The sequence below is a fragment of the Megascapheus bottae genome, chromosome 5 (assembly GCF_031878675.1).
Source record: "Megascapheus bottae isolate mThoBot1 chromosome 5, mThoBot2.hap1, whole genome shotgun sequence".
Taxonomy (NCBI): Eukaryota; Metazoa; Chordata; class Mammalia; order Rodentia; family Geomyidae; genus Megascapheus; species Megascapheus bottae.
This window is the reverse complement of record NC_143513.1, coordinates 4,895,538-4,907,207: the sequence shown is the minus strand read 5'-3', so window position 1 is coordinate 4,907,207 and position 11,670 is coordinate 4,895,538. Positions and strand designations below refer to the sequence as shown.

Here is an 11,670-nt window from a genome sequence, read left to right as displayed (position 1 = left end):
ACACACACATTTTGAGCAGCACTGGGGCAGGGTTTAAGCACAGGGAGCCCTCCCCAAAGGGGAGGAAGAAGGAAAGAAAGGGGAATCAGCTGGGTGATATTCCTCAGTGACAAGCTGGTGTCCCCGGAGCTTGGGGTTTCGTTGCTACAGGCTGTACCTTATCTCATGAAGGATATGCAAAGCAGGCAGACTCTAAATAAATCACGTATCTGGGGTTCAAAACTATTGTAGCTGGTGTCAGTGGCTGATGCCTGTAATTCTCGCCACTCAAGAGACTGAGATCTGAGAATTGCAGCTCAAAACCAGCCTGAGACTGGTTTTTATGAAACTTTTGTGAGCTCAGGGCCTGAGCACTGTCCTTGGGCTTTTTCAAGGCTAGTGTTCTATCTTGAGGCACTGCACCACGTCTAGCTTTTTCTAAGTATGTGGTACCAGGAATTGAACCAGGGTCTTCGTGCATGCTAGGCAGGCACTCTACCATTAGGCCAAACTTCCAGTCCGCAACTTTTTCTTTTCTTTCTTTCTTTCTTTTTTATCTCTAACTTACAAGGGAAAAAAAAATCCAGAAGGGCCAGGAGTTTGGCCTAGTGCCTAGCATGCACGAAGACCCGGGTTCAATTCCTTGGTACCACATACTTGGAAAAAGCCAGAAGTGGTGCTGAGGCTCAAGTGATAGAGTTCTAGCTTTGAGAAAAATCCAAGGACAGTGGTCAGGCCCTGAGCTTAAGCCCAGGACTGGCAGAAAAGAAAAAAAAATCCAGAAGTAGTGCTATAGTTCAAGTGGTAGAGTAATAGCATTGAGCAAAAAAAGCTCAGGGACAGCAATCAGGCCCTGGACCAACAAAAAACCCTATCTGTTTTTCTAGTATACTGAAATGATATAATTTAATGGCAATATAATGATTTGAATATCTGCCAAGAACTGGAAATGTGGCTTAGTATTAGAGTGCTTGCCTAGTATGCATTAAGCCCCAGGTTTGATTCCTCAATGCCACATGCACAGAAAATGCTGAGGGGGAAAATAACTCATGATGCATTTGTAGGTCTGTGGTAGAACATTTGCCTCGCACAAACAAGGCCATAGTTTTCTTGCACCACCCACAAAAAACATTTCTCTAGAAAATCTTCGGTGAGGTCTAGGAGTTTGGCCTAGTGGTAGAGTATTTGCCTAGCATACACGAAGATCCAGATTCAATTCCTCAGTAGCAGATAAAAGCCAGAAGTGATGCTGTGGCTCAAGTGGTAGAGATCTATCTAGCCTTGAGAAAACCCAAGGACAGTGCTCAGGCCCGAAGCCCAAGCCCAGGTCTGGCAAAAACCAAACAAAAACCAAACAAGCAAGCAAAAAAAAAAAAAAAAAAAACCAAAAAACTTTAGTGAAGTCATGAATTGGCAACTCTTCAAATCCTGTGGCTGAAATACACAAAATCTAATCCAATTAATGGCAAGGGCAAGGAACCCTTGTATGTTCTTTCCTAACTGGATTTGGCCTTGGGCCTATCCTCACTGAGAAAAGAGTGAAATCCTGAAGTAAGTTGGGCTCAGCCTAGAAGAAGAATGAGTGGTGGAAGAAAGCAATGTGCATGTCGGTGAGGAACAAAGAAGAGCTTCCAGAGGATTTGAAGAGTTGCCTGATTCATGACTTCACCAGGGGTTTTCTGGAGAAATTTTTGCGTGTGTGGTGCTAAGAAAACTATGGCCTTGTTTGTACAAAGCAAGTGCTCTACCAGAGACCTGCCAATCTGGAAATACTGTCACTACATAGCCAGGAAGTGGAAAGAAAAGGAAAAGGCTGGGGTTCCAAATTCTTTCTCAAAGACACACCTCCAATAGCCCCACTAGGCCACACCTCCTAAGGGCTCCATCATCTCCCTATCACATCATGATTGGGCCAAACCTTTACCACATGAACTTTGTGGGGACATTTAACATGGAAACTCTTGCACCGATTAATCCTCACAAGCTCTAGGAGGTGGTACTTCCCCAATTGCTCTTGAAAAATGTTTTGTTTTTTGTTTCCCCCACAAGATAGTCCAGGGTGATCTCCATTTGTGATCCTCTTGTCCTGTCCTCTTTGGCTTGTTGATGATCACAACTAGCTGAACCAAAAATGAAAACTTCAGCAATGCTTAACCATATACTCCCTGAAAAATCTAGCATGAAAGCATTGAAAGTCTGGGTCGCCGGGGTTTCTCAATGAATGAAAGTGAACTGAAGCCCTTCAGTATAGGATCCAAACACGAATAATTTCTCAAATTTTCTTCTTCCTCAATACTTCTAGCCTTTGTGAGGCTGAGACAGGAATTAATGGCATTCTTTCTCTCTCTTTGATTCAGTTCTTATGTGATTGTGTCGTTTGGGGCAAATCTTTGTTGACTTTCAACAAGGCTTCTAAAGTCCCTTCTAAGACAACTCCTAGGATCCTAGGAAAACCATCTAAGTAGCACATCTGGCATCCTTTACAAAAATCAGTTTCAGAACAAAGTTTGACTTGGGGTGATACAACCTAAAATGCAGGGGGTAGACCAGCTGCCTATCAGCAGGGCAGGGCAGTCCTTGGTTGTTCCAAACAGCTTTCAAGAGTATTTTCTAATCGATAGGAGCTTGCAGGTACTTAACCACTTCTGATTTTACAAAAAAGAAAATCAAACCCTTTCATCAGATTAACCATGCAAATTTTCTTTCTTTCTTTCTTTTTTTGCCAGTCCTGGAGCTTGGACTCAGGGCCTGGGCACTGTTATGGAGCTTTCTCAAGGCTGGTGCGCTATCACTTGAGCCACAGCACCACGTCCCAATTTTTTTGTGTATATGGTACTGAGGAATAAAACCTGGGGCTTCAGGCATGCTAGGCAAGCACTCTACCACTAGACCACACTCCCAGCCCCTTCAACATCTTAAACAGATGTTAAACATTTCCCACCCCATTTCCCAATTCAAGAAATGATGGAGGGTTACAGCCTGAGAATGCAGTTGACTGTATGGGCCTCCAGCTTATCTGCCTGTATCTTCAAGCAATTGTCTACAGCAATAGCATGCAGAGCTGGAGCCAAAGACTGGGAAATTATTTTACAGTTAAACAAACATGAGATGATACTGTGGGTTGCTAAAGGAGTCTTGCTTCTTTGCTGACACTATGGATAAAGGCATAGTAGGGCCTGACTCCACAGCTGGCTCTGAATGGGACTTCCCTCACTCCCAGCCCTTTGGGTACCACACCTGCCATCTTTCAGAAGAGGGCTCTTGAATGAATGAGAAACCTTGGCTATTTCCCACCTCAGTGCAGGCCAACTGATTAATTAGTCTGAATCGAACTCAGCTCCTCTGCATGGTGCAGGGTTTAAAAGTACAGAGAAGTATGACTAGATCCCACCTCCCATTTCAGTTGGTTATGATAGCTTTGTGGCCCTGAGCTGGCTGTGTGCACACAGGCAGACACTAATGCAGGCATCTGATTCATTGGGTTAAATATTGAGTGTGTACAAACACATTGTTACTTGAAAAATGTTTATTGTTAGATGAATTTCATTAAAGATAACAGGGCCGAAGGTAGGAGCTGATGGCTCATGCCTGTAATCTTAGCTACTCAGGAGGCTGAGATCTGTGGATCAAGGTTCAAAGCCAGCCCGGGCAGGAAAGTCTGAGACTCCTATTTCCCAGTTAACTAACAGGAAATTGGAAGTGGCACTGTGGCTTAAAGTGGTAGAACACTTGCAGGCCCAGTGCCCAGGCCCAGAGTTCAAGCCCCACAACCACTACCACCACCAACAAAACAAGAAGGTAGAACCTAGAATGAGGCTTTAGTCTCTTTTGTGCCTGAGCTCTGGTCCTGGGTGTTCTCACTTTCCATTCAAGACTGGCACTTAACCACTTTTTTTTTTTTTTTGCCAGACCTGTGGGCTGAATTCAGGGCCTGGGCACTGTCCTTGAGCTTTCCTCAAGACTAGTGCTCTACCCCTTGAGCCACAGCACTACTTCAGCTTTTCTATGCAGATGGTACTGAGGAATGGAACCCAGGTCTTCGTGCATGCGAGGCAAGCATTCTACCATTAAGCCAAACTCCTGGCCTGACACTTAACCACTTCTGGCTTTTTGCTGGTTAACTGAAGGTGAGATTCTCATGGATTCTCCTGCCTGGGCTCTTTTCCAATCATGAGTCTTAGATCTCAGCCTCCTTGGTAGAATTACAAGTGTGCCACTAGAGCTGGGCTGATCTGTTAACTGCACTCCCGTCCTTCATGGATCCTTACTTACTTCCTCAGTTCACGTTCATCTGAATTGACAGTTGTGAACTGTCAATTCTAGTACTGCTTACCAGTGACGATAGTAATATGAGCTAAACTACAAAATATTGGCCTCAATATTTCACTGAATTGTTTCTAGCTCAAGGCTATTTCTTCAAGTTTATTATTTCCTACCAGACATTCACTATGAAAGAGAATGTCTTAGTGAAAAGGTAATGGTGGTGGCAACCTGAAATTAAATTGTCTTTGGAGGTAGTGCTGATTTGAAGATGAACATAAAACCTGCCATCCACCCTTTCTAGCCGTTAGCAGCATCACACACATCTGTGAATTTCCTGCTGGCCTGAAGCACACATGGCTTCCATACCACTGGGACTCCCCACGGGAGCCTCCCATTTCTGACCTTTGATTTAAACAGCATTGATCACTTAGTAAATCCAGCATTCCAGAGTGTCCAAAAATAAGGTCTCTAGAAGAGGAGTTGTCCTTAAATCTCCCATAAAGCTGCCCTGGTGGGAAAAGTTGCATAAGGTGTACACCAATTAACACCACACACATTTTTGTTTTGTTTTTGTAAAAAGGACGTTTTATTGGTCTTTAAATGGCTCAAATTGCAAAGGAAGGAAATTGGGTAGTGGCATCAGCCTAAGACAGAAAAGATGCATCTTTTGTCAGTTGGCTTCATAGCACCTCAGTACCCAGGAGAGGAAAGGTCTCAAAGCAAAGACAACATTAGTGGTTAGAACCCCTGGTTCCAGTTTGCAATGCGTACAATGGAGGATGCCAGGCCTGCAGGCCTGCCTCGCTCGCTTGCAAAGCTGCTCCTGCACATGGCTTAGCCTAGGAAAATGGTGACATGAAAGATGTACATCTCAAACCCTTCAAGGACAAATATTTCACGTGACAAGCTGTATGGGGTATCTACAGCTGAGAGCCTCAATAGCCTATTTTTGATCAACTTTACATACATACACATCTGTTACCCAGAATGCCTGAACACACCTCTGATCTGTTGAAATTTAGAACTGAACAAAGAAGAAAACGCTTGTTGAATTGACTATCTGAGCTCCATTCTAATGAGGAAAGAAGAAAAAGAAAAAAAGGAAAAGAAAAAAACAACTGATAGTGGTTTGTCTCCCAGTGAAATTAGACTCCCAGATAAAGGGCTAGAATTCTTCCGATGGGAATGCCACACCATGGAGACCACTTAAAAGGCGCAGTCTATGCAGGCCAATCCCACCTTCTGTACTAAATCCTGATTTTGACTGCTTGATGCTGACCTTAGGAAATCAGCTACCGTGTTCTTCACTGTGGACGTGAACAGACCTCACATGCACCTGCTAACTGGAGGAGCAGGGGCAAGCTCGAGGCACCCCCAGGGCCTAGTGCACACTGCATCCCTGCTGTGGGCCTTTCCTCCTGGGCCAGCCTCTGGAGATGGAACCTACAAGTGACTTCAGGGAAAACCCAGTTCATCAAACAGAACAGGGCTAAACCTTTGTAGCCAAAATGTATCTTACAAGCATCTGCTGGCCCTTTATTTTAAACTACCTTCTAGTTACTAAAAGCAATCTGGTGCTCTGAAACTTGTCTTCAAGATCCAGAGTATGGCACACATTTTCAGAAGTCTGAACAGACTCCTAGCTGACAGTAATTTCTCTGAATCTACCATATAGAAGCTGCAGTGAGTCTAGGCAAGAAGATTAAAAACTCTGTCACCAGGACAGGGGGGGTGGGGGTGGGGGCAGATAGCAGCCCACACCCACAGAGATGCAATCGATGGTTTTCAGTTTCTAAATTAAGGCATATTCAAAAACCTCTGCTTACAGGTTCACACCACTTTTTCTCAGTTAATCACCATGTAATTAATCACCAGGTAATTAATGAAGACTCACAGACAATTACTCTCAGCTTAACAATATGCAACAACCATGCCAATAACTTTTTCCTCTATATTTTGCATAACAATGGTTTAAAAAAGTGACAGCTCAACTATCATATTCACAATTGTCATTTTTCAAGGCAGCAGAAGACCAAGACATTTTTAAATGATATAAAATGTAAGCTTTGTCATAAACACCCGATTAAGTGGCCTTTCCTCTTGGCCCCCACCCCATCTCACCTCTTTATTTAACAGTTCAAGGAGGACTGCCAAGAAAATAGCTCAAGCTACATTCAGGACTGTGAGAAATGGAAGCAATTATGAAAGGAGTTGAACTTTGCTTCTTGGTGAAGCCACACTAATTTCTTTTTTAAGTGAATTTGTCTTTCAGTGCAGTTCCAATTCATGCTTTTAGTGATACATAACAATTTCCAAAATGTTAAAGTAATTTCAGTCAATTGAGCCTTCAATGGCAATGCTTATAAATTATATTTATTAGTATGGTCAAGATAAGAAAGAAGTTTGGGCTTTGATTATAAAATGCAGCATCTTTCTCTGATTCTCTTGGCTAAACTTTTCCTCTTCTTTTTTCCATTCTTTTCTTTGCTGTCTTCCATCTTTCTGGCTCGAATTTCCCTCATTAAATCAAAAAATACCTAGAAAGAAGTTGAAAGTAGGGTAAGTTCAATAAGCAGAGAGTATGAGCATCACTGCGGTAACCTGTGGAGGCTCAGAGGGAATCAGGGCCTCACACACTAGGCAGGAACCCACACCACCCTGCCCGAAGAGCTCTAGTTGGGCAGTAAAGACCAGAAAGCAGGCTCCGAGCATCTAGTATATATTTCACTAATTCATAGTTAACAGCAATTGTGAGGATTAAATAGCTATTATGTTGGCCAATTGTTTTTCCCAGACTCATTTAAATACTTTCAATAAAGAGTCATGGAAATAGGTACAGTGTGTGTGTGTGTGTGTGTGTGTGTGTGTGTGTGTGTGTGTGTGTGTGTGTGTGTGTGTGTGTGTGTGTGTGTGTGTGTTGGGGCTTGATCTCAGGACCTGGGCACTGTCCTTAGCTTTCTCACTCAAGACTGGTGTTCTACCACTTGAGTCACAGCTGCACTTCCGGCTCTCTGGTGGTTAACTGTTCAGCTGGGGCATCTGGACAGCATGAGGCGTGGATGTTACAACACACAGCTGGTGATGCACAGCCTCACAGGTGTGAAGGGCTTACGTGCCCCACATTTGGTTCCCAGCTGGTTCAGTGACTACCACGGAATACAGATGTGTAAAGATTTTCCCCCTGTAAAACGAGCTCTAAAACTTGAATTGTAGAATCAGAATTTGACAGATCATCCCCATGTTGTCTTTCTGGCCAACACTGGAGACCTTCCTGCTTTTCTACCCTCTTGCCAAGAGTTTATGAGGATCCTTTTCACTTCTTTTTTACTTTTTGCTGGTCCTACCTACTTCTTATACTTACTGTTCCTGAGCCTCTTTGCACTCAAAGCTAGTGCTGTACCCCATGAACCACAGCAAACTTCTGGCTTTTTCTTAGCGGTTTATTGGAGGTAAGAGTCTCATGGACTTTTCACTTTTCTCCAATGAGACCGGCTGAAAAAGGATAGTCCTGGCCAGGCAGCAGTGGCTCATACCTGTTATCCTAGCTACTCAAGAGGCTGAGACCAGGGGCCGGGAGTTTGGCCTAGTGGTTAAAGTGCTTGCCTAGCATGCATGAAGACCCGGGTTCGATTCCTCGGTACCACATACATAGAAAAAAGCCGGAAGTGGTGCTGAGGCTCAAGTGGTAGAGCTCTAGCCTTGAGAAAATCCAAGGATAGGGCTCAGGCTCTGAGCTCAAGCCCAGAACTGGCAAAAAAAAAAAAAAAAAAAAAGAGGCTGAGACCTTAGGATCCAAGTTCAAAGCTGGCCTAGGCAGACAAATTTGAGAGACTCTTATTCCAATGATGTGTTATTGTTAAGCTGCACACAAAGCTTAAATGGCACCTCTGTAGAGTGTCCCTTTTGGGAAGGTAGGTCCCTGAGCTCGGGGCTGCCTCAGCCACAGGGTGGGTTCCCTCAATCCTGAGGGGCTTCTAGCAGCAGAATGAAATACCTGGGGAGGCTGCTAGGAACTTGGCTGGGGGCTCCCCATGGTCCCAGTAAAGGGCCCACTGCACAACTGGGAAAACAGGGAGGATGGGAGAGAGAGAACTCCCCTTTCGACAGAGGAAGACAGGCTGGAAGTGGCATGCAATACCACAGCAGTGGCGGGGAGATGGCAGTTGTATCTGGGGTTCCTTTGTCCTGGGAAGGACAGAATTCATGAACTCTGCAGCTCTATAGCAACCAGAAAAAGAGGAGGTTTGGGGTGAAAGATACCATTAGTGCTTAAAATAGAAAAGTGCATTCAGCTGCAGTGTCTTATTTTCTACAAGCTGTTAAAAAGCTAAGGGCATGGGAGTTGGAACTACCTAGCCCTTAACATGTGAGCGCTCTGGGATGATAAAAATCAACACGTATTAATAAGTCCCTACGGGGACCTCGCTGACAGACAGCAGAGCAGCAGGCAGGTGGGGAGGAGTTGCGGTACCTTGTCAACATTAGCTCGGGTTTTAGCAGATGTTTCCACGTAGTTCACATTCCACTGGTCCGCTCTGTTTTTTGCCTCTTCTACAGAGACTTGCCTTTTATCTTCTAGATCTGATTTGTTACCAACCAGTAGAAATGGAACATTCTCATCTTCTTTTACTCTTAAGATCTGCTCCCTAATTAGGAGAAAATTAGAAAGAGAAACATTAACATAAACTGCTACAAGTTACAAGGAAATAGTGCTCAGCCACCTGCAATCACATTCTATTTAGAATTATATGCCTACTAGCAACAAGTTCATCTATTATGTGGCAAAAGATAGTTCTTCCTTATTGTATCATTACTTCATATTTACTTCAGTAATTCTTTTGGTATTATATTTATATTCCTTTTATATTATATAGTACTACACACACACACACACACACACACACACACACACACACACACACTCACACACACACACCTTTTTTTGGCTAGTCCTGGGGCTTGAACTAAGGGCCCCAGCACTGTCCTCGGGTTTTCCTAAGGCTATTGCTCTACCATTTGAGCCACAGTACCACTCTTGGCTTTTTCTGTGCATACTAGGCAAGCACTCTAGCACTAGGCCACGCTCCTGGCCCCTGATTATATTCTTTTACAGACACAAAAGTTGTCTAGATAGTCTCTAGTTCAAACACAGTCCAGTAGCACTGACTATGATATGAATGTGGCACACTGAATGCATCACTAATGATTTTTGGAAGTAGTGAAGTATGGAGCCCAGGACCCAGGCATGCAAAGCAATTACTCCACCTCTGAGCCATGTGTCCCCACCCAAGAGTCTTAGTTTGTACAAAGTATCCTTTTTGTATTCCAGGAGCTGATCCAGGGCCCTACATGACTTAGTTTCTTAAGCCTCCACATAGACTTCCCTAGTCTTTGATGACTGACAGTGTGAGGCGATGATTCGGTCACTTGCAGAATGTCTTTCTATCTGTGTAATGTCTGTCTTCCTTCCTTCCTTCCTTCCTTCTTTCTTTCTTTTTTCAGTGGGCCATGGGGCTTGAACTCGGCCTGGGCGCTGTCCCTGAGCTCTTCAGCTCAAGGCTACTGCCCTGCCTTTGAGCCAAGCCCCACTTCCCATTTTCTAGAAGTTAACTGGAAATAAGAGTCTCAGGTCCTTTTGTGTCCTGGCTGGCTTTGAACTGCAATCCTCAGATCTCAGCCTCCTGAGTAGCTAGGATTATAGGCGTGGGCCACCCCGCCCGGCTGTATGTCTTTTTCAGGATCACACTGGTGTTCTGGGTTGCTGGGGAAGGCCAGAGTGGTTACGAGTCCTACTCTTGATACATCTTATCACATTATATCAAGGGTCTCTTGAAATGTTTTTAAAGCCTTATAGCAGACAGAGATGAGGGGGAATAATCTGAGCATTTAGAGGTAAATTATATACACTGAGCTGTCTAAAATGTTGAGTATTACTGAAATTGCTTTTCCTTGTAATGTGACTGTAAGCAAAGTACTTCTAGCCCTCCTCTATAAAACAGAACAATACCTTATATGACTGTTATGCAGGTTAAATGTAACTGCTCATATTCAGCAAATGTCAGCTGTTCTTTTGATTACCTGCTAGAGGAAGATGCTTATTTTGCTTTTTATTGCAGTACTGAAGATTGAGCCCAGAGCATAGTACATGCTAGCAAGTGCTCTACCACAGAGCTATATGCTCATTCCACTATACTTTTTTTTGTTTTTGGTCCAGGGGCTTAAACTCTGGGCCTTGAGCTGTCCCTGAGCTCTTCAGCTCAAGGATAGCATTCTACACTTGAGCCACAGCTCCACTTCTGGTTTTCTAGTGGTTAACTGGAGATAAGAGTTTCATGGACTTTCATGTCTGGCGCTGAACATTGAGCAAAAGAAGCTCAGAGACAGTCCTGAGTTCAGGTCCCAGGACTGGCAAAAAAATAAATAAATTTGGCTGGGCATGGTGGCTCACGCCTGTAATCCTAGCTACTCAGGAGGCTGAGTCTGAACATTGTGGTTCAAAGCCAGCCTGGACACTAAAGTCCGTGAGACTCTTATCTCCAATTAACTACTAGAAAACCAAAGTGGTGCTGTGGCTCAAGGGGTAGGGCGGTAGCCTTGGGCTGAAGACCTCATGGACAGCGCCTAGGCTCAGAGCTCAAAGTCCCTGACTAACATACATACATACATACATACATACATACATACATACATACATACATACATACATACGCACATCAAATTTTAAAAATAATGAAACAAGAGGTGGGGTTTTGTTACTGCTTTTTTCTTCTCTTTTTGTCTTGTCATCTGTCTTTGGGAGGGGCACAGAAATGGAGAGACAAAGGGTGAACAAATGCAGCAGTGGTATTCACTGGACACTATACAACTTGTGGGTGGAGACAAGAAGGAGAAACTAGGAGAGAATGAGGGAAGGGCTGACAACACAGTCCAAAAAGAAATGTACTCCCGACCTGACTTACATAACTGCAACCTCTCTGTACACCACCTTTACAATAACAATGAACACATTAAAAACTTATAAAAACAACAATGAATAGTCTGAATAGCAGGTAAGTAAAATAAATACACTTGATTTTACCAAGACCTTATAGAGGGGCTTGAAGAGACAGAGTGCACAGCATCATACTTTGTTCTTAAACAATGTTTCCTAAGCACCACCACCTCTACCCACCACCAGTAACATCTTTACTAAGTACGCAACATGTGCCAAACCCTGTTTTAAGTGCTTTTTTTTTTTTTTTGCCAGTCCTGGGCTTGAGCTCAGGGTCTGAGCACTGTCCTCGGACTTTCTCAAGGCTAGAACTCTACCACTTGAGCCTCAGCACCACTTCCAGCTTTTTTTTCCTATGTATGTGGTACTGAGGAATTGAACCCAGGTCTTCGTGCATGCAAGACAAGCATTCTACGCCAAACTCCCGGCGCCTAAGT

General features: G+C 43.9%; 1 protein-coding gene across 1 annotated transcript in view; it reads right to left on the bottom strand.

Annotated features, from left to right (window-relative positions):
* Nucleotides 1-4,798: 4,798 nt before the first annotated feature.
* The window catches only part of Rala (RAS like proto-oncogene A), a 50,174-nt gene continuing 43,302 nt past the window's right edge, over nt 4,799-11,670 (bottom strand). Inside the window, exons 4-5 of the mRNA XM_090332606.1 lie at nt 8,714-8,888; nt 4,799-6,779 (exon numbers count right to left, since the gene is read on the bottom strand). Of these exons, the coding sequence (XP_090188732.1) occupies nt 6,657-6,779; nt 8,714-8,888 (298 nt within the window). The 3' untranslated portion in view covers nt 4,799-6,656. The remainder of the gene's footprint in view (nt 6,780-8,713; nt 8,889-11,670) is intronic.